This window comes from Sus scrofa, chromosome 4 (genome assembly GCF_000003025.6).
Source record: "Sus scrofa isolate TJ Tabasco breed Duroc chromosome 4, Sscrofa11.1, whole genome shotgun sequence".
Classification (NCBI taxonomy): Eukaryota; Metazoa; Chordata; class Mammalia; order Artiodactyla; family Suidae; genus Sus; species Sus scrofa.
In genome coordinates, this window is record NC_010446.5 from 1,133,658 (window position 1) to 1,153,632 (window position 19,975).

The 19,975-nt window shown below is 55.6% G+C and overlaps 1 protein-coding gene across 8 annotated transcripts in view; it reads left to right on the plus strand.

Annotated features, from left to right (window-relative positions):
* The window catches only part of TOP1MT (topoisomerase (DNA) I, mitochondrial), a 53,971-nt gene continuing 34,517 nt past the window's right edge, over window positions 522–19,975 (plus strand). For 5 of the 8 annotated variants that reach the window (XM_021090419.1, XM_021090420.1, XM_021090421.1 and 2 more), the window contains exon 1: window positions 14,527–15,380. Coding sequence is in view for 1 of the 8 variants with exons in the window: in XM_013993526.2 (XP_013848980.1) it covers window positions 10,064–10,146; window positions 10,720–10,819; window positions 11,297–11,343; window positions 14,379–14,445; window positions 14,548–15,380 (1,130 nt within the window). In the remaining 7 variants the exon portion in view is untranslated. Of the gene's footprint in view, window positions 650–10,047; window positions 10,147–10,719; window positions 10,820–11,296; window positions 11,344–14,378; window positions 14,446–14,526; window positions 15,381–19,975 lie in introns of those variants that run through there. The other 3 variants (XR_002343655.1, XM_013993526.2, XM_021090428.1) reach the window with 3 other exon arrangements.

The window sequence follows — 19,975 nt, forward strand, 5'->3', positions numbered from 1 at the left end:
TTCTCCAGGTATGATGACTCTGGAACACGCTCGTTTCATGCCCGGCTCACCTCAGGGAAGAACACACCCCTTGTAGGGGCAGGAACACCAGAGCATAAGCAGTAACGCGGCTAATCTTTATCACGTTGCCCTAAAGTTCCAGCCTTGCCATCTTCGCCATCACCTGGGTTCCTGCCACGCCTCCGTTCTTCCCCACAGGCTCTTGCTTGATCCTGCAAATCCTGTGAGCTGAGCTGCTTGGGCCGCCCTGGCCATCTGCAACAATAACTACGAAATAAGGGAATCGTTAACTCCCGGGAAAATAAAAAATAACCAGAGACGTATTTGACCTGACTCAGCGGTGTACCACTGTCCTGTGGCATCTTGACCCTGGACAGCTTTTACGAGTTTCTGTGGGGAGGGGAGAGGTGAAAGGTGAAGAAGTGGGTGAGAGAAGCGCCTCGTCCTCCTGAGGCTAAATCAATAGATAAGGCCTGAATTAGAAGCAGAATTCCAGAGGCAGACGCTTGTGGGTGGAATTGCGGAATTTGCAATGGTGGAATTCAACACCGCATTGGCAGCTCAGCGACTTAGGGGAGGTCGCCTCGGGGAGGGCAGCGGGGCTCTGGAGGAGGCTCCTCTTTGGCCGAGTGGTTCCTGTAGAGCTAAGGTTGGTGCGACGCTGCATCTTCTATAACCAGACAGTCCTAAAGCTTGTGTTTTTCAAGAGTGGGTGTCTAGGAGTTGACAAGAAGAAGCATCCCAAAGCGGAGTTCCTTTGTGGCACAGCGGCTAAGGATCTGGTGTTGTCGCTGCCGTGGCTGGGGTCCTGCTGTGGTGTGGGTTTGATTCCTGGCCTGGGACCTCCCTGCCCCCCCCAAAATCTTTCATTTTATGGGAGCTTATTACTATATGATATGATGTATATGTGAAATAAGTATTCTCAGCCAAGAAAATAGGAGGAAGAAAAAGCTAAAGAGGAAAAGCTAGGAATGCTTGTTGTGGCCCTGCGGGTTACAGACCCGACATTGTGTCTTTGAGGATTTGGGTTTGATCCCTGGCCTCGCTCGGTGGGTTGAGAATCCAGCATTGCCACAAGCTGTGGTGTAGGCTGCAGATGCAGCTTGGAACCTGTGTGGCTGTGGCTGTGGTGTAGGCTGGCAGCTGTAGCTCCGATGAGACCCCTAGCCTGGGAACCTCCATATGCTGCGGGTGTGGCCCTAAGAAGACCAAAAAAGTTGGTCAGTCCCTCAGAGGCGCAGTCTGGGACAGAGATTCTCTCGGCTGGGCTTCGCCTCTGACTGCTTGAGACTGAGAGGCGTGAGGCCCTGGAGGCCCTGAGCCGTGACCTTCGGTCTCGAGGGGAGGCCACGTTGCTCCTCCCCTGGGCTCATTTCCAGGGAGGAAGGCGGAGCAGGAGGAAAGCCAGATGTCCCCAAAGCTCCCCCAGACCTTTGTCACCTGGCCACACGTAGCTGCGGGAGAGGCTGGGGAGGTGTCGGCCTTGCTGCCCGAACGCAGTGGGGGTTCTGTCTGGCAGGAGAGCCCGGAGTGGGCTTGGCTTCCCAGAAGGAGTGGCCGCGTTGGAGTGAAAGCACAAATACACCACATTCAGAAAGGAAAGAGAGCGATGAGCGAGACGGGGAGCTGGCACAGACCATGGGAGGACGTTGTGCCAGTAGACGGGCCGGGCCAGAGAAGACGGGCGACTCTGTACCCAAACACACATGGGAAGGGGGGAGCGAGGAGACCAATGACCGTGGAATCAGGTGCTGAGAGGGGCGCCAGGCGCCCCAAGTCCGTCCAGTCCAGATAACAGCTGCTTGCTGTGCTGCTCAAAGGCCCCCAGCCTGTGGAGGGCACCGAGGGCCATGGAGCAGCCGGCCAGGGTAAGGTGCCCACGTCTCCTTAGACGTGGGGACACTGCCCTGATTTCACCCACGCAGCTCAATGACAGATCCTGTTGTTGGCGGGTCCTGTCCAGTTGCCCCTCCCCGGTCACTACAGAATTCACAGGCTCAGGGAAGGATGGCCAAGCAGCCCCAGAGGGCAGAGACCCTGCTGGCGCCTCTGGGTTGTCACGGCAGGGTGGGAACCATGTTGGGGGCTGTGTGGGTCAGGAGCTGGGGGAGGTTAAGCACCTGCCACGCCAGGGAACTGCTGCACAGTCACCATCCAGCCCCAAATGCTGGCGGGACACAGCGAGCCACACTGGTCCCCTTAGTCCCCTTCCTTCAGCCGGTGGTCACCTGACGCCCGGGGGCTGAGGATGCAGCTGTGGCCAGTTGGACAAGATGGGAGTCTTCAGGGGGCTCCTGGGAGGGTGACCTCCCCCGACCCCCACCCTGGAGCTGTCGTGGCCGCATGCCACCCCGAGGCTTGTGGGGGAACCCGAGGGTGGCAGAGAGCCCTGGCCCTGCTCCCCTGACTTTGGGTTTGGGGACATAACCAGTCTCTTCTCCTTCTCAGTCACTTGGAGTTGGGCTTGCTGATGTCTGAAGCCCAAATTGTCCCACACCCAAGTTCCTGTTGCAGCTCGTGGGTTAAGAACCAGACAGTGTCCGTGAGGACACAGGTTTGATCCCTGGCCTCGCTCAGTGGGTTAAGGATCTGGCGTTGCCGTGAGCTGTGGTGTAGGTCGCAGACTCGGCTTGGATCTGATGTTGCTGTGGCTGTGGTGTAGGCCTGTGGCTACAGCTCCCATTAGACCCCTAGCCTGGGAACCTTCATACACTGCAGGTGCAGTCCTAAAAAGACGAAAAAACAAAACAAACAAACAAACATTAAAACAGAAAGAGAAGGAGCTGTCTACATTTGATGAAGACAGTGTATCAAATACTACAGATAATGACTATGTTACATATTGGAATTTTAAAACCATTGACATTTATTTATTTACTTATTGTTGTCTTTTTAGGGCTGCACCCATGGCATATGGAGGTTCCTAAGCTAGGGGTCGAATTGGAGCTGCAGCTGCCGGCCTACACCATAGCTCATGGCAATACTGGATCATTAACCCACCGAGCAAGGCCAGGGATCAAACCCGCAACCTCATGGTTCCTAACCAGGTTTCTTAACCACTGAGCCAGGACAGGAACTCCAGCACTGGCATTTAAATCAGGAACAAGATATGAATGCTTGCTACTACGATGGTTCTTCAGAGTAGTTTTGGGGGTTTTTTTCTCTCTTTTTTTCCCCCCAGGGCCATACCCTCAGCATATGGAGATTTCCAGGCTAGGGGTGAAATCCGAGCTTTAGCTGCCGGTTTACACCACAGCCACAGCAACTCGGAATCCAAGCCACATCTGCAGCCTACACTGAAGCTCAGGGCAACACCGGATCCTTCACCCACTGAGCGAGACAGGGATCAAACCCGTGTCCTCACAGACACTGGTTGGGTTCCTTACAGCCGAGCCACAGCAGGAACTCCCCGGAAGGCTTTTAAGTTAGGGAAATAATGCAAGAAAACCAAGTATTAGGGGAAAGGAGACAAAATTCTCTTTAGGTTCAGATGACATGATTACTTTTTTTTTTTTTTTTTTTTTTTTTTGTCTTTTTGCCTTTTCTAGGGCCGCACTGGCGGCACTGGAGGTTCCCAGGCTGGGGTGTAATTGGAGCTGTAGCCGCCAGCGTACGCCACAGCCCCAGCAACGCGGGATCCGAGCTGCGTCTGCGACCTACACCACAGCTCACGGCAACGCCGGATCCTTCACCCACTGATCGAAGCCAGGGATCGAACCCGAAACCTCATGGTTCCTAGTCAGATTCGTTAACCACTGAGCCACGGCGGGAACTCTTGGTTACATAATTTAAAATCCCAAGAAAATTGGGACTGAACTCAACCCAGAAAACTGTTAGAACTAATTAGAGGAGTTCCCATTATGGCTTAGTAGGCCGGTAGCTGTCACTCCAGTTCAACCCCCAGCCTGCAGACCTCCACATGCTGTAGGTACGTCCCGAAAAAGGAAAGAAAAAAACAATTAGAAAATTTGGAAAGGTAGCTAGTATTTTTTTGGCTGCACTCAGGGCATGTGGACATTCCCAGGCCAGGGATCCAACCTGCACCACAGCAGCCACTCAAGGCCCTGTAGTGACAAGCCAGCCAGATGCCCGACCCACTGCGCCCTTGGGGGATTTTTTTAAGGTAGCTAGTTTTAAGCTACTGTATGTTATGGATTGAATTGTGCCCCCTCCCAGATTCCTGTGTCGTCATCCACAGGCCCAAGGTGACCGGGCTGGGAGGGGTTTAGGGTTAGAGGAGGTCGTGGGGGTGGGGCCCCCGCGGCGGCATTACCAACGTCACTAGAGAAAAAGGCGCCAAAGCCTGACCTTTCTCCCCCATCTCCGCCCCGAGGACACAGCCAGGGGGTCTGCCAACCAGGGAGATGAGGAGGAACTGAATCAGCACCTTGATTTTTTTTTTTTTTTTTGGTCTTTTTGCCTTTTCTGGGGCCACTCCCCCGGCATATGGAGGTCCCCAGGCTAGGGGTCTAATCAGAGCTGTAGCTGCTGGCCTACGCCAGAGCCACAGCAATGCGGGATCCAAGCCGTGTCTGCCACCTACACCACAGCTCATGGCAACACCGGATCCTTAACCCACTGAGCAAGGCCGGGGATCGAACCCGAAACCTCATGATTCCTAGATGGATTCATTAACCACTGAGCCACAACAGGAACTCCGGCACCTTGATCTTGGCTTCAGCCTCCAATACTGTGAGAAAATAGATTTCTGTTGTTTAAGCCGCCCAGCCTGTGATATTTTTCTGATGGCAGCCTGAGCAGACTAGGAGACCATTTAAAGAATAATTGCTTTCGAGTTCCCGTTGCGGCGCAGTGGAAATGAACCCGACCAAGAACCATGAGCTTGTGGGTGCGCAATCCCTGGCCTCGCTCAGTGGGTTAAGGATCCAGTGTTGCTGTGAGCTGTGGTGTAGGTCGCAGACGAGGCTTGGATCTGGTGTTGCTGTGGCTGTGGTGTAGGTTAGTGGCTACAGCTCCAATTCGACCCCTAGCCTGGGAACCTCCACAGGCCACAGGTGCAGCCCTAAAAAGACAAAAAACAAAACAAAAAGGATTAATTGCTTTGATTTATTTATTTTTTCCGGCTGCACCTGTGGCATGTGGAGGTTCCTAGACTGAATCCGAACCACAGCTGTAGGCAATGCTGGATCTTTAATCCACAGTGCGACGGGGAACTCCCAAGATTAATTGCTTAAAAAAAAAAATCCCAGAAATACAAACTGGGAATTTTTTCATTCAGAATGTTGGCATTCCCGTTGTGCCTCAGCAGTAACGAAACTGACTAGTAATCATGAGGATTCAGGTTCGATCCTTGGCCTCGCTCAGTGGATTAAGGATCAGAGTTGCAGTGTAGGTTGCAGATCCGTGGCTCGGATCTGGCGTTGCTGGGATCTGGGGTTGAATACAGGGATTGGCACAAAAGCATGGGGTGTCTGGAGAAGCAGAGGCGGGAGGCGGGCTTGCCCAGAGCCCACCAGGCGGGGCTCCTGCAGACACTGCAAAATCCAGGAGTGTGCACCCGGGAGCCAGGGCTGCTGCCACCTGTGCCACTGCCTTTGCCTCCCCAGCACGGCTCTCCCCGAGGTCTCGCTGGAACCCAGCGGGCAGGGAGTCTGGGAAGGTAGTTTTCCGGCTTCCAGGCTCTCTGCTGGAGAGGTGCGTGTTGAAGTGCAGGTGTCAGGCTGGGGACCAACAGCTGGTGGCGTCACACCCCGGATATAAGGGACAACGTGTGTGAAAACCTGGTGTGCTGCACCAGGAGGCAGGGAAGGGCAGACCGGGCACCAGGGCACACACCTGTGAGGCTTCGGACAGGCAGGTGTTTGAGGGGTTGGTAGTGTGAAGCGGTGACAAGGATAAAGGGGCAGCAGCCTGTCCCAGGGGTGGAGAGAGAATGCCTGTGAGGCGTCACGCTTGAACGTGAATGGGCACCGCCGGCCCCTGTGACCCTGCATTTTGAAATCACGGCTGCCAAGTGAAAACGTCGGCGTTGACACAATAACAGACAAACAAAACCCGAATACGACCCCAGTGGCCCCTGGCAGCGGACTGGGTTTGGGGTCCTTCAGTTCAAAGCTAAATGTCCAGTGACTTGGTGAAGGCGGTGGCACTTCCGTCGGCTTTCTTTCTGGTCCCAAGTCTCTACGAGGGACGTTGCCGACACTGTTTATTTACATTTGCATTTTTTTCCGAACGAGGGGCAGAGGAGTCAGGCTCTGGAGGCACAGGACTGGCAAAGAATTCCATGACTCATGTGTTTGCTCACGGTTGTGGCACGTGGAGATTCTGGAGTTTTGGTACCTGCCTGTACTGAGAGGGGCCGCGACATACACTGAAGAATAAATAGCCGTGACGCCCGAAGGGAGCATGATATACTGCTGGGGGTGAGCCACTTGTCTGTGACAAATGGGGGATCAGGCAGCGCAGGACCACGGGAAGCCTTAATCAATGGTGGTAATAGCCTCCGATGCATCAGCCGTGCGGGTGTCACCAAGGGACCAACGCTGGAGAAGAGTCAACGGAACGTGAAAAAGGAATTGTTTGTAAATACAATCAACAATTTTGTGGTCGTGAGAAAGCCATTCATCTTTTGGAAACCGCCTTCAGTAGAAGATGCCCCCGGCTTCCTGGTGAGACGGGGCCATCAATCCCACGCAAGTCACGGGGCCAGTTCAGGGCTGTCAAAGGCTCAGGGAACAGACATTCATATTCATTCTTATTTAAAAGCGAGTTGAGAATCAGTTGGGGACAAAGGGCCACGGAGAGCCTTGGCTTGCAGAGGGCACATATAAAAGCCGCCGGGGAACAGAGAGAGGTCCACAGTCTATCTTTGGGGCTTCCGGCCATGGACCCCGGTGGGAGGGGCTCTGTGGGCCCTGGATGCCCACCACACGCGGGCCCTTCCCGGGCCAGGTCTGCGCTCTCCTCCTCCCGACACGAAGGTGCTGCGTGTCCACGTGGGGAGGGAGGGGGGTGTCTCTCTCCAAGCAGTGAAGATGGCATGTTTTGGGGTGAAGTCCAAGGAAAGGGGGGAGCCAATTACTGTCCTTGTAAATTTGGCAGAGTAGCCCGGCTCCGTGGGCATTTTTCTGGCCACTTTGGGGACCTAGTTCCACCCTTAGAACAGCAGGAGGTGAGGACACCCAGAGCTGCCCAGAGCTTCGGTGTGAGTAGCTGGCATGTACTGGTCTGACTGTGGGCAGACGGCTGGAGTCCCTGCGTGGCTCTCTCCCCACGTCCCGCCGTCCTCTGCAGCAGATCCCACAGCCAGGTGGGGAGCATGCTGCGGCAGAGCCACGTGTGCTGGAACAGTCATGGACAGAGGGCCGGGCAGGCCAGGAAGAGGAGGAGCGGCAGGGCTGGCTCAAAAGCCACCCAGAAACCTTGCGGGGGATGGGGTCCCAGGAGAGCCGATGACTGAGGCATGTCTCATGCTGCACACGTCAGCGGGATAAAGCTGGGGAATGTGGGGGAGCCGTCCCAGCAGCGGGTAGGGACAAGGGGCTGCTTTGACGGGGATGAAAAGGGAGACAGAGAAGTGGGTACACGTCTGGGGTGTTCTGTTCTGGGGTGGGGGGATAGGACTGCGAGCAGCTGGCTGTGGGGTCGGGACGACCGAGGGGCAGGCTGGCCTTTAACACAGGGACAAACAGTCCAACCACAGTAACAGGAGAAGGCAGAGGGATGGGCAGGAGGCAGGATCCGAGGTGGGAGGAAGTGGATGCCCCCTGTGGGCCGTTTCTGCGTGTCGGTGACTGAGGAAGCAAGGCCCCCGCTGAGGACGGGCCCAGGAAGCTTGCTGCAGGTCCCAGGAGCGGGGGTGGGGGGTGGGGGAGGTGGGGGGGATGGCTAAGGACAGGGCTGGGGCTCGGCCGGGCGGGGGCTCCAGCTGTCCTGTGGCTGCACAGAAGGCGGAGGGCGGGTTTGAGCAGGTTTAAGGGGTGAGAGGGCATGGGCAGCCTTGCTAGCTGGAAGAAAAATGCGTAATTTCCAGGACTCCTTCATTTGTGACCTAATGCAGGAAGATTCAGATTCTGGGTGGAGGTAACTCTAATGTCACAACTGAATATCATGCTGTCACACAGTTTGGGGTATAATTTATAAAAATTTTTTGACACCTGCCCAGTCAGTCAACAGACAACAAAGCTCCTACCCCAAACCCAGGACCACCTCGACATAGCTACCTCCGAAAGTATGTATCATCAGAAAATATGCATCATTTATTTACCAAGCAAAAAAGGGGCATAATTCAGTGGAACCAAAGCTTCCTTTTCCCTGAAAACCTGTTTCTATTTTCCACGTATGACTAATTTTTAATCTCAGTGACTGAGCGGTAATGCCATTGTCGCTGATGCTGACAACGGGGTTTTTTAAGAAGCATATGATAGATGTCGCCTTCATGGTATCCTTTTTTGGTTATCGTTCCTCTGGCGTTCGGAATAAAATGAGTTCGGCTTCCGTGGGGCTTGAGCAAATCCAGGCGCAATTGTAGATGAGATGCCATCTTTATGCAAAGCCGCCGCATCACATGCTCAGCTGGCAGTGTGTGAGGCCGTCGACGCGACAGAAGGCTTCCGACTGGCCATTACTCACCAAAGCAGGAAAACAGCTATTTACCTAACGTCCATTTGTTAAGAAGGCAGGCAAACGGCGTCTTTAATAACCTCAAACAAACGCACCAAATTGTAAAACGGGGAGCATGTTTTAACCATCGCCACCGTTCCCCCCAAAAGTGTGCTTTTAGGCCGTTTAACTGTGATGGGGCTTTAGGGTCAGAGGACAACCCCCCCCCCCCAACTCCTCCTGTTCCACCTCCCACGATCCTCAGCGGCCATCTGCACTGCCGGCCCTCATTGCACCAGGCAATGGGTGTCCTGCGAGGCTCCCTTCCTCGAGACCGTCCTGCCCATCGAGGCCCATTCGTGGCTTTAAATGCAACGGCAGCCTGTTGTTACCGTCCCTAACCTGGCACTGCCCCCAGGGCCTGCACCTTCACATCCATGCCCCACGGGGCCGTCTCACAGCCCCACACGCAGGTGCATGCACGAGCTCACACCCCTGGGAGACTCGGCCGGGGCTGCCCCCTCACTGGCCCCGCCCCTCCCGCGGAGGCCCCGCCCCGCCCCCTGCCGACTGGGCACGTCCCCACCCCGCCCCTCACCTCCCCTTGAGGCTCCCCCCACGCACTTGCACCGCCTGCCTTCCCAGCGGCCCCCGCGCGGCGTCGAGGTGCGGCACGTGGGGGCGACGCTGCGCACGCGCGGACCTCATTGCGGGGCGGTGGGCTCGTGGCGTCGTTGCGGTCGCGGTGGGTCCGAACCGCGAAGAGCTGCAGGTGGGACGGCCTGAGGGCGCACCCCCCTACTTCCCTGCAGGAGCGGCGGTGGCCCGCAGGGGCCTCCTGCTTCCACCCTGCGCCTGACCGACGCTCCCAGGAGCATTTCCGCTGGGTTCCCTGGGCTCCAGTCCTTGCCTGGGGCCGCTCTGGAGTCCACCTTAGGGGCTCGGTTGTCCGCCTGAGCCCTGATCCGCCTGCCTTTTCCTATCGCCTGCCTCCTCGTGCTCATCTTGTAACACCTCGAGTTTTCAGCTTTTTTTTCCCCCTTTTCTGTTTGGCGGATGCATCTGAAGTCATGAAGACTCACTCAGCCAGAATTGGCAAATGGGCTATTTTCAGTGAAGTTTATGCTTGCATTTCAGATGGTTAATTGTGATATTTAAAAATTTCAAGATGACATATAAAGCACAGGAGAATGTTCCTAGAGAGACTAATTCTGTAATGGTGGGTCAGGAATGATTGGCATGTCCTGGCGCAGCGGCTCTGTGGAGACTTCGCCAGCAGTGTGCCTTTGCTTTGCTCTTGGTTGTGGGTTGATGAGGTCGCTGTTGCTGTTTGGGAAGTAGACTCAGCCAGTGGGACCACCAGCCACGAGTAAGACAAGAGGGGGACTGTCCCAGCCACGTGGGCCCAGGATAACCTCCTGGAGGACTGACCTGCTGCCTCCTTGGTCTCCTCTGTGATGGTCTCAGCTCTGTGTTTTCTTATAGTTGAAGACACACAATTATGGATACAGAAGAGGTGATGGGAGACGGTCACACGTCCGATTTGAAGCTGTTCTCGGTGAAGGATAAGCTTGTCCCCACAAGGTAAATGAACACTTCTGGAGAGAAGTGGCCTTTGCTGGGCAAATGGTGCTTTTATTTTTTTTTTAGGGCCACACCCACGGTATATGGAAGTTCCCAGGCTAAGGGGTGAATCGGAGCCGCAGCCGCCAGCCTACACCACAGCCACAGCAAGGCCACATCTGAGCTGTGTCTGCGACCTACACCACAGCTCATGGCAACGCCACATCCTTAACCCACTGAGAGGCCGGGGATTGAATCTGTGCCCTCATGGGTACTAGTTGGATTTGTTACTGCTGAGCCACGTTGGGAACTTCCCTAATTGTGATTTTTAAATTACTGAGCTGCCTCACCTCTTGAAATGGCCGAGTCTAAGGACCCTGTCCCCCCCCTGGTGGAAGACGGGATGGGCACAGTGTGTGCACAGACACGGCCCAGGGGGCTGCGGGCAAGGAGTCTGGTGTCCGGCGGGGAGGGGGAGGGGCTGTCCTGTCACTTTTCTGTGCTGTTTGTGTTTCTTCCAGTGAGACCTCATTTCAATGTTGGCTTCGCATTTCCTCCCTTGGGACTCACATTAAAATATTTCTTTCATTAAAGGAAGAGGGAGAATCCTGACCAGATGAAAGTAAAAAACCCAAAGAAACGGAACGTGAAGGGGCCAGACCAGAAAAGTCAGGAAGGGCGTGGGAAAGGGCAGGTTTGACTCTTTCCTTTACGTTCAGCTTCCAGTTTTAAACTTAAGCGTCTTCCGTAGGTTTGTTTGCATCGTTTTTACGGGTTTCTTGGTTTCCACGTCATTTGGATGGTTTGTAAAATTCACCCTTTGTGTTCACTCAGAGGACGTTTATTTCCAGCCTCGGGAGGTGCGCTGCGCCCGGGTGGTGCTCGGGCCTTGGAATCAGTCCTGGGAGGGGGTGGGTGGTGCACAGCTCGAATCCTTTGACCCGGGGCCACCTCCCTCTTGCTGGGTTTTAAGGACCAGGCGGCCCCCCGCTCAGGGTGTCACGGTGGCCTGGACTGGTGCTGGTCCCTTCCTGAGGGTCACATTGGTCTTCGCAGGGGCCACACGCAGGACACATTGGTGATGGTCTTTTTAGTGTCTTCACAGGCGTTTTAACCACTTGCTGCAACACGGCCATAATCCTCAGTAACACTGTTTTCTCATGACCCGTAGCAGCGTCTGAAAGAAGAAAGCACGTTTTTTGTTTCAAAAGATACCAGGTACGGTTGGTTCTGTGTCTCTTTCTTCTCCACGGGAGGCGAGGCGGACGTGGTGATGCTGGGGCGGCGGGAGGGGCAGTGACGTCACCTCTGTCCTGGTCCGGCCTCGGCTGTGGAACCGGGACCCGAGTTCCCTGTTCTCCTCCAGTCTCTGCCCTCACTCAGGCAGAAGCTAAGGATCCGGTAGAACGTAGGACGAGGGGTAACGTGAGCTGCTGCCCTGCAGGAAATCAATCCCTGGACCTTCTGTGCCAGCCGGGGTGTAGGCTGCTGTCCTGAGGCCCAGCCCCTCAGCTGCGCTCGCTCCTCTTTTTTTGTGTGGTTTTTATTTTAAATGAAGGATCTCGTCGGCAGGAATTGTAAACTAGGTGACAATCAGTGTAAGCCCATCATTTTCGAAGGAGAGCGTGCATGTCACCTAAACGGCCTCAGCCTGCAGCTCTGGCTGCTTCCTTTAGGCGCTGGTCTGTTTTCCACCCCTTCCTTGTGTCAGATGATAGGGTAAATCACTCCCTTTGTCCAGTAGAACAACAACAACAAAAAAAAGCTGATGGAAAAAGCATGGTAGGTTTTGCTTTTGGAAACTTTGGTGCTGGAAACACACACCCGGCTCGATGACAGGATTTGCGTATCAGTTTGCCGTGAACGGAACCCAAGCTTTAGGATCAGGTGTTTGGGGACTTCCCGGGTGGCGCAGTGGGTGCAGGAGCCCTCGTTGTCACTGCAGCAGCTTGAGTTGCTGCTGTGGCATGAGTTCTGTGCCAGGCCCGGGAACTGCCCCATGCCAGGGGTGCAGCCAAAAAAAAAAAAGAAAGCAAAAACCGAAATCAGAGTCATGTAGTTGGAGCCCTGTTCTAAATAGTAGTTGCAGCCTGGGATGGAGCCTGGGGCTGTGGAGTACAGGAGTGGCTTAATGTCACATTTCCTCGCAGTCCTGTCGCATGGAGTTTATTGGTTTCTGGTGACCTGCTATCGGGGGAGCGGCGCCCCTCCCTTTAACTTCCGCCATTTGCGGCCTCCCTGGCTCCCCCTGGTGGCCGTGCTCTGGGCAGGCACCTGGGACGCAGGCACCTGGGGACACAGGCCCACGTGCGTCCCAGTGCAGGCTGTTTCGGGAAAGGTCACAGTGCTAGAGTGGCCGAGATGTTTCAGAACTGCTTGGACGCACAGAAGTGTGTGGCCCAGGCCTGGCTCACAGGTCACAGCGTGCGGCCCCTGTGCTGGGACATGGAGGCAGGATTTCTCCTGGGCCCGAAGTTCTTTCCCGGCTCTTCTTTATCTTTCACGGGACATGTCAGAAATTTGGGGGAACTTTCCTTTGTGTTTGTTTTCATTGTAGTCACGTTCACACGATGTAGAAGTCATCATTTTCAGGCGTGCAGTTTGGTGGCACTAGGTGCGTGCGCCGTCTTGCACAGCCGTCACTGCGAATTGCAGAGTGTTTTCGTCACCCCAGAGGAAACATCCGTGCCCCTCTCTTCCCTCTTCCCGAGGCCTTGATAACTCTTTTTTGGTGTGTTTTAGGGTCGCACCTGCGGCATATGGACACTCCCAGGTTAGGGGTCCAATCAGCTGCAGCTGTCGGCCTGCACCACAGCCACAGCAGCGCCAGATCCGAGCCACGTCTGTGACCTGCACTGCAGCTCACGGCGGTGCTGGATCCTTAGCCCGCGGGGTGAGTCCAGGGATCGAACCCTCTTCCTCGTGGATCCTAGTCGGGTTCGTCACTGCTGCGCCTCACTGGGAGCAGCCCCTAGACAACTTCTAATCAGCTCTTTATTTTTACGGATTTGCCTGTTTGGGGTGTTTCAAACGTGGGTCGTGTTCTTGGCCTCTCGTGCCTGGCTTCCTTCACCTGGCATCCTGTTGCGATTCGCCCACGTTGCTGCATGGGTATCAGCACTTCATTCCTTTTTTGGGTTTTACTCTGAACGGTCCTCTTTGTGCTTATCTGCTCATCGGCTGGTGGTCGTCTTGGGTTGTGAACGGTGCCGCTGTGGGCACTGAGGCACAGTGTCCGTGTGGACAGTGTGAGTAGAGTTGCTGGGCTGTGGCGACTCTGTCTGCCTCGCCTAGGGGCCGCCACCCTGTCCCCAGGGCGGGGGGCTGGTTTTGTCCCCCCGCCCCATCAGCCCTCGTTCTGGCCCATCTGGTTGGCTGTGGCCATCCCAGTGGCTGTGGAGACCCTGGCGGTCAGTCAGCTGGCGCTGGCCCTGCCTTGTCCTCACGACCTGGTGCCTGGCCCTCCGCAGGGCCTGTCTGTGCAGGTGTTTGGGTGACGGCCCGGGGCCCCCCCCGGCCATTCCCACCTGGGCCTGTCATGTCTGGTCTTTCTGTTTCGTTTGTGTCTGCATATGGCTTCTTACACTTACTTCTTCTTAAGGGCTAGTTCGCAAAGATCATTTTCTAAATTGCTGGTCCCTGGCAGTTGTGTAGACGGGGGCAGGGGCAGACTCGGTGGGTGATGTGGCTGGCTGCACGGCCCAGCAGGTCTCCTGCCGCAGGAGACGGGCTGGTGGTGCTTTTGCACCTCCAGCAGCCCGTTAGTGTCAGGCTGGAGTCTCGATCATCAGCCCCCTGCCCACAGAGGTCACACAAATAGGGACACGCTACTCCTGTTTACCACGTATATTGGGAACAACAGAAGAAGGGCCATTAAAAGACTGGAGACTTTGGGGAGTTCCCGTCATGGCGCAGCGGAAACGAATCTGAGTAGGAACCATGAGGCTGTGGCTTCCATTCCTGGCCTCACTCAGTGGGTTAAGGATCGGGCATTTCCGTGAGCTGTGGTGTAGGTTGTAGATGCGGCTTGGATCTGGTGTTGCTCTGGCTGTGGTGTAGGCTGGCGGCTACAGCTCCGATTGGACCCCAAGCCTGGGCGAGGCCCTAGAAAAGGCAAAAGACCAAAAAAATAAAAAAAGACTGGAGACTTTGTAGTCGACGCTGTGGGTTATTTTGAATCTTTCGCTCTCTTTTCAAAATGGTCGGCTAAGTGAGCAGCTGATGATGTATTTATGTCGAGTTTTGTGTCCTAGATCTGCACAGAGCGCCCAGCCACTGAAGACACATAACCATGAAAAACCATCCAAGAAAAAAGGCCAGGTAAGCTCCTTCGGGTGGGTTCTCAGGACCGACTTTGTCGGCACTCCGAGGCCACGAGGAGGCCCTGGAGACGAGAGGAAGGTGGCCCTTGGTGTTCTCCAGGGGTCCTCTGAGGACGGGGCGTTGCAGGCTGTGCCCAGCGGGCAAGACGGCGAGAAGGCCCTGAGGCCGGGCACCCTGGGAGAGGGAGACAAGGAGCCCACAGACGCAAGCCAGGGCAGCGACCGGCTGAAAGGGAAGCGCAAACAGACCAAAAATAGAGGGAAAAAGTGCGCAGAGGAGAAGCAGGAAGGGCGTGAGGAGAAAGGTGCAGGGAGCCGGTGCAGGGCGTTGGGGCCGCGGGAGGGCAGTGGGGACTGGAGGGGGGCTGCCGGGAGGGGCCTCGGGCTGGGAGCCAGCGGGGAGGCGGCACAGGCAGGCGACAGGGACACGGGAGCTGAGGGCTCCAAGGAGGACACGCAAGTGGCAGGAGAAGCGGCCACAGCGGGGAAGGCCGGGGACACGGAGAAGGCAGGAGGGTCGGCTGGGAGGACGCCGCTCCAAGGTGAGGGCGAGGAGGGCAGAGGCCCCTCGGCTGTCGTGGAAGCTAAGCCAGAAGGCGGTGCGGAATTCATTGCGGGTGGCAAGTGCTCCTCAGAGACTGTGGTGTCCAGAAAAGACAAAAAAAGGAGGAAGGGCAACGCAGCGGGGGCAGGAGCTCCAGAAGCAAAGGAACTGAGCGGAGGGGATGGAGCGCGGGGGAGAGAGGCCGCGAGGCCTGGCCGCGGTGCGCCCAGGAAGGACGTGCAGCAGCGGCAGGAGGGACGTCGATGTGGCCCGGAGACGGGCAGAGGCGTAGAGGAGCTGGTCGGTGCGACATCCGGAGGAAAAGTCAGGAAAAGGAACCGCGAGGCCAGCGAAGGGCCGGAGACCGAGGGAGAAGGCACGTGGAAATGGTAGGACCTGCGCCCCCACCCAGGCCCCGCCCCTCACCAGGCCCCGCCCCGGCCCCGCCTCCGAAGCAAGGCTCCGCCCCCGCAGCCCAGGCCCGCCCCCGCCCGTGGCCTGTCTCCACCCCCAGGGGCCTGCCCGCCTCCGCAGGCCCCCGGGGCGGGGGCGGGGGCGGGGTGGGGGGGGGAGGCGGTCTGCGCGCTGGCCTCTGCCGCCGGCCTTGTAGGCCTGTTGGGGTTTCGTGGAGGGAGGCTGGGGAGGGCTCTCGTGCAGGGGCAGCCCAAACGTAGCGTGTTGGGAGGTCCTGTCGAGGCTCAGGGGGAGCCAACCTGACTAGTATCCGTGGGGACGTGGGTTTGATCCCTGGCCTCCCTCGGTGAGTTAAGGATCTGGCATTGCCGTCAGCTGGGGTGTAGGTCGCAGATGTGGCTTGGATCTGGCGTGGCTGTGGTGTAGGCCAGCAGCTGCAGCTCTGCTCCAATTGGATCCCTAGCCTGGGAACCTCCATATGCCTCAGGTGCAGCCCTAAAAAGAGAAAAAGACAGGAAGAGAAAAAAAAAGCAACAAGACAAAAAGAAAGGTAGGTTTTAGGGGCCGCCAGTGCCGGCCGCTGTGATGAAGCGCCTGCTCTGCGTCTGCATCGCCTTTGCCTGGTCCTGGATGAGGCAGGTGCTGTTACCTCCACATTTCCTTGAGGAAACCAGGGCACAGAGACGTTAAGTAACTTGCCTGTGGTCACACAGCTCCTGACGTTGGACGCCGTGGTCTTAGCCATTACCCATGCGCTCTCCCACACGCAGCCGCACGAGGCTGTGACAACCCGAGATGTGATATCCCAGTGAGGACGTGCTCTGGGTGTAAACTGCACACTGATTTCAATTAGGAGCAAAAGGGTGTGTGAGCTTACTCACCGATGTTTTATATTGATTTGCGCGTTGTCATTATTTTAGATGTTTTGGTTGAGATTAAGTATATTTAAGAAATCAAATTCACCTGTTTTGGTTTCTAAACAGTTTAAAATCCGCATCTGGCACGGGTCGCCTTGCTGGGCAGTGCTGGCCCTGCCTTGTGAAGGGGTGTGATGGACACACAACTGGGCACTGGCCTGGGGTCACAGTGGTCTTTGTTGACGTCCGCTCCACGTTCAGCAGTAGTGTGATTCTAGGGAAGGTGGTTTTCTGAGCCTTGCTTCTCTCGTGTGTGAAAAGGGGTTATTTGTGCCTCCTCCTGAATTGCCACGTGCCAGGGGATGTGTGATGCCATATGAAATGGCTGGATGTGGCATGGTCCCTCGTTGTGGGTTTGATTTGCATTTCCCTGTTGGCTAAGGATGCACCCTGTGTGCTTATTGGCTATTTGTGTATCTTCTTTGGAGAAATGTCTGTTCGGTTGCTTTGCCTTTTTTTTTTTTTTTTTTTTTTTTTTTTTGGTCTTTTTAGGGCTGCACCCTTGACATATGGAGGTTCCCAGGCTAGGGGTTGAATAGCAGCTACAGCCGCCGGCCTACACCACAGCCACAGCCACGCCAGATCCGAGCCTCGTTTACAACCTACACCACAGCTCACAGCAATGCCAGGTCCTTAACCTGAGCGAGGCCAGGGATCGAACCCTCAACCTCATGGTTCCTAGTCGGATTCCTTTCCACTGCGCCATGACAGGAACTCCTGCCTGTTTTTTTAAGTTAGGTTATTTGTTTTCTTATTGTTAAAGTGTAAGAGTTCTTTCTGAGCAGTAGACTCATGTATAATTTGCAAGTATTTTTTCTCTTTCTGTATATTGTCTACCGTCTTTTCTTTTTTTCTTTTTAATACTTTTTAGGGCCACACCCATGGCATACGGAGGTTCCCAGGCTAGGGGGTCTAATTGGAGCTATAGCCACCAGCCTACACCACAGCAACGCAGGATCCGAGCTGTGTCTGCAACCTACACCACAGCTGACGGCAATGCCAGATCCTTAACCCACTGAGCAAGGCCAGGGATCGAACCCACAACCTCATGGATGGTAGCCGGGTTCGTTCACCATTGAGCCATGACGGGAACTCCTGTTTGCTTGTCCTTTTGGTGTCATGTGTAAAGACCAGAGTTTAATCCACAGTCATGAAAAGTCATACCTGTTTTTTTTTCGGGTTTTATGGTTTTGGCTTTAGCTCTTTAACCCATTTTAAGTCAACTTTGTGGTTGTCTCACTTTTTCTTTGCGTGTGGATAGTCCAGCACCACCGGTTGAAACGACCCCTTTCCGTACTGAATCGTCTTCCTTCCTTGGGGAAGGTCAGTGGCCATAGATGTGTGAGCTGATTTCTGGACTCTGAGTCGTCCTCCGTTGATCTGTGTTTTATCCTTATGCTAACACTGTGCTGTCTTTTCTGGGGCCTTGTCTGAGGCATGTGGAAGTTTCCAGGCCAGGGATCGAACCCATGCCATGGCAGCAACTCAAGCTGCTGCAGTGACAACACCAGATCCTTAACCCACTGTGCTAGAGCAGACCTCCTACTAGTAAGTTTTTTTTGTTTGTTTGTTTGCACCTGCAGCACATGGGAGTTCCTGGGCCAGGAGTGAAGTCGAGTTGTCGCTGCGACCCGTGCCGCAGCCGGAACTCCTGTGAGTCCTCAAGGTGGAGCGTGGAAATGCGCTTCGCTCCTTTCTTCCAGGAGTGGCTCTGCTCTTCTGGGTATTTTGTCTTTACGTGTGAACTCTAGGATTGTTTGCTAATTTCTGCCAAGAAGCCAGTCTTTCCAGAGGGGCTGGCTTTTCTCTGTGGATGGCTTCGGGGAGTGTTGCCTTCTTGGCAAAGTGAAGTCTTCCAATCCATGAATGTGGGGTGATTGCCATTTATTGAGATCTTCTGTAACTTTTTTTTTTTTTTTCTTTCCTGCTTTTTTAGAGTTGCCCCCATGGCATATGGAGGTTCCCAGGCTAGGGGTCAAATCAGAGCTACAGCTGCTGGCCTACACGCCAGCCACAGCCACTCAGGATTGGAGCCGCATCTGCGACCTACACTGCAGCTCACGGCAGCGCTGGATCCTTAACCCACTGAGCAAGGCCAGGGATAGAATCTGTGTCCTCATGGTTACTGGTCAGGTTCATTTCCACTGAGCCACGATGGGAACTCCCTGGTTTTTCTTTTTTATCATGAGAGGGGGTTGGTTTGTTTTGTCAGGTGTTTCTTCTGCATCTGTTTAGAGATGGGATGGTTTTTGTTCTGCCACATTCCTGTTCACTGAATTTGAGCAGAGTCTGAATATGAAAACAGAGTGGGGAGTTCCCGTCGTGGCTCAGTGGGTAACGAATCCGACTAGGAACCATGAGGTTGCAGGTTCGATCCCTGGCCTTACTCAGTGAGTTAAGGATTCGGCGTTGCTGTGAGCTGTGGAGTGGGTCGCAGACACAGCTCGGATCTCGTGTTGCTGTGGCTCTGGTGTAGGCCGGCAGATTAGACTCCTAGTCTGGGAACCTCCATATGCCGTGGAAGCAGCCCTAAAAAAGGCAAAAAGGCCAAAAGAAAAAACAGTGGGCTTTGGATTCTGATGGAGGAACCGGCTGGCAGCTCAGGCCCAGGTGTACTTGCTGACTTTAGTAGGATGAGAAGAGAGCGAATGCAGGGCCTCGAAGCTCACGTGGCAGCAGGTGGGCCTCACAGAGCGTTGGCCTGCTGTGTGCTCTGTGGGTGGAGGCTGACAGGTGTCGTGTGTCCTCTTCCCACAGTCCCCGAGCCCTGTCCTACGAGTCAGGGGAGCTGGGCACCTGCCCAGGGTTGACAAGAGGTGGAGCTTGGCCCGCTGCTGCCTCTGGGCTCCTGGAAGCAGCCCCTCCTGACCAGGCCCTCCCTGGAGGGCTTGCGGTGGTCTGTGCTGCCCAGGGCAGAGCTGGGAGGTCAGACTGGGGTTGGGGGGGGGGCAGCTGAGTGCGGGAAGGAGGGTTCAGCTGCACAGGGTGAGCTGGCCTTTGCACACTGGCCCTTACATGCTGGCCTGTGGTGCAGAGGGCCTGCTGGTAGTGTGAGCTTCCTCTGCCACATCTGGCCTGGTGTGCAGGACGAATGTGTGATTACAGAGACCTAGTCTGTGCCTTCGGGGCCTGGGGCCTGGACTTGGCGTGGCCAGTCAGGCAAGTGTGCCAGGCAGGGCCCTTTGCACCCGGGGGCGGGGCCGGCTTTGGCTCCTGGGGCCTGGAGAGCCTGGTGCACACGACAGCCCCGGGGCCCCAGCCACTTCAGACAGTCCTCGGGCTGAGGGTGTGGTGGCTCAGGGCTGATACGTCCGGCCCCTCCCAGGCACCGGACAGAGGGAGTGTGGGGCCCAGCGGGGCGCAGTGCAGGCTGCTCTTTGGTTTCTCCAAAGGTGGTTTCTTTTTTTATTTTTAAGCTTTTTTTTTGGTTCTGTTGCTTACATAGCTGTGTGGGGCCTTTCTGGTGGTGTTGGGTGCTGGTTTATTTTGAACTGGATGGCGTGCTCCCTGCTGGAGTCTCAGTTCCCGCCTGTTCCCAGGAGCTGTGGTTCATTCATTCTCATCCCGGGCAGGATCCAGGCGTCCAGTCTCCCCGTAGTGGCCACTGTGCCCCCAGCTGAGGCCTGCTTCTGCTCCCAGGGCTCCCACGCTCC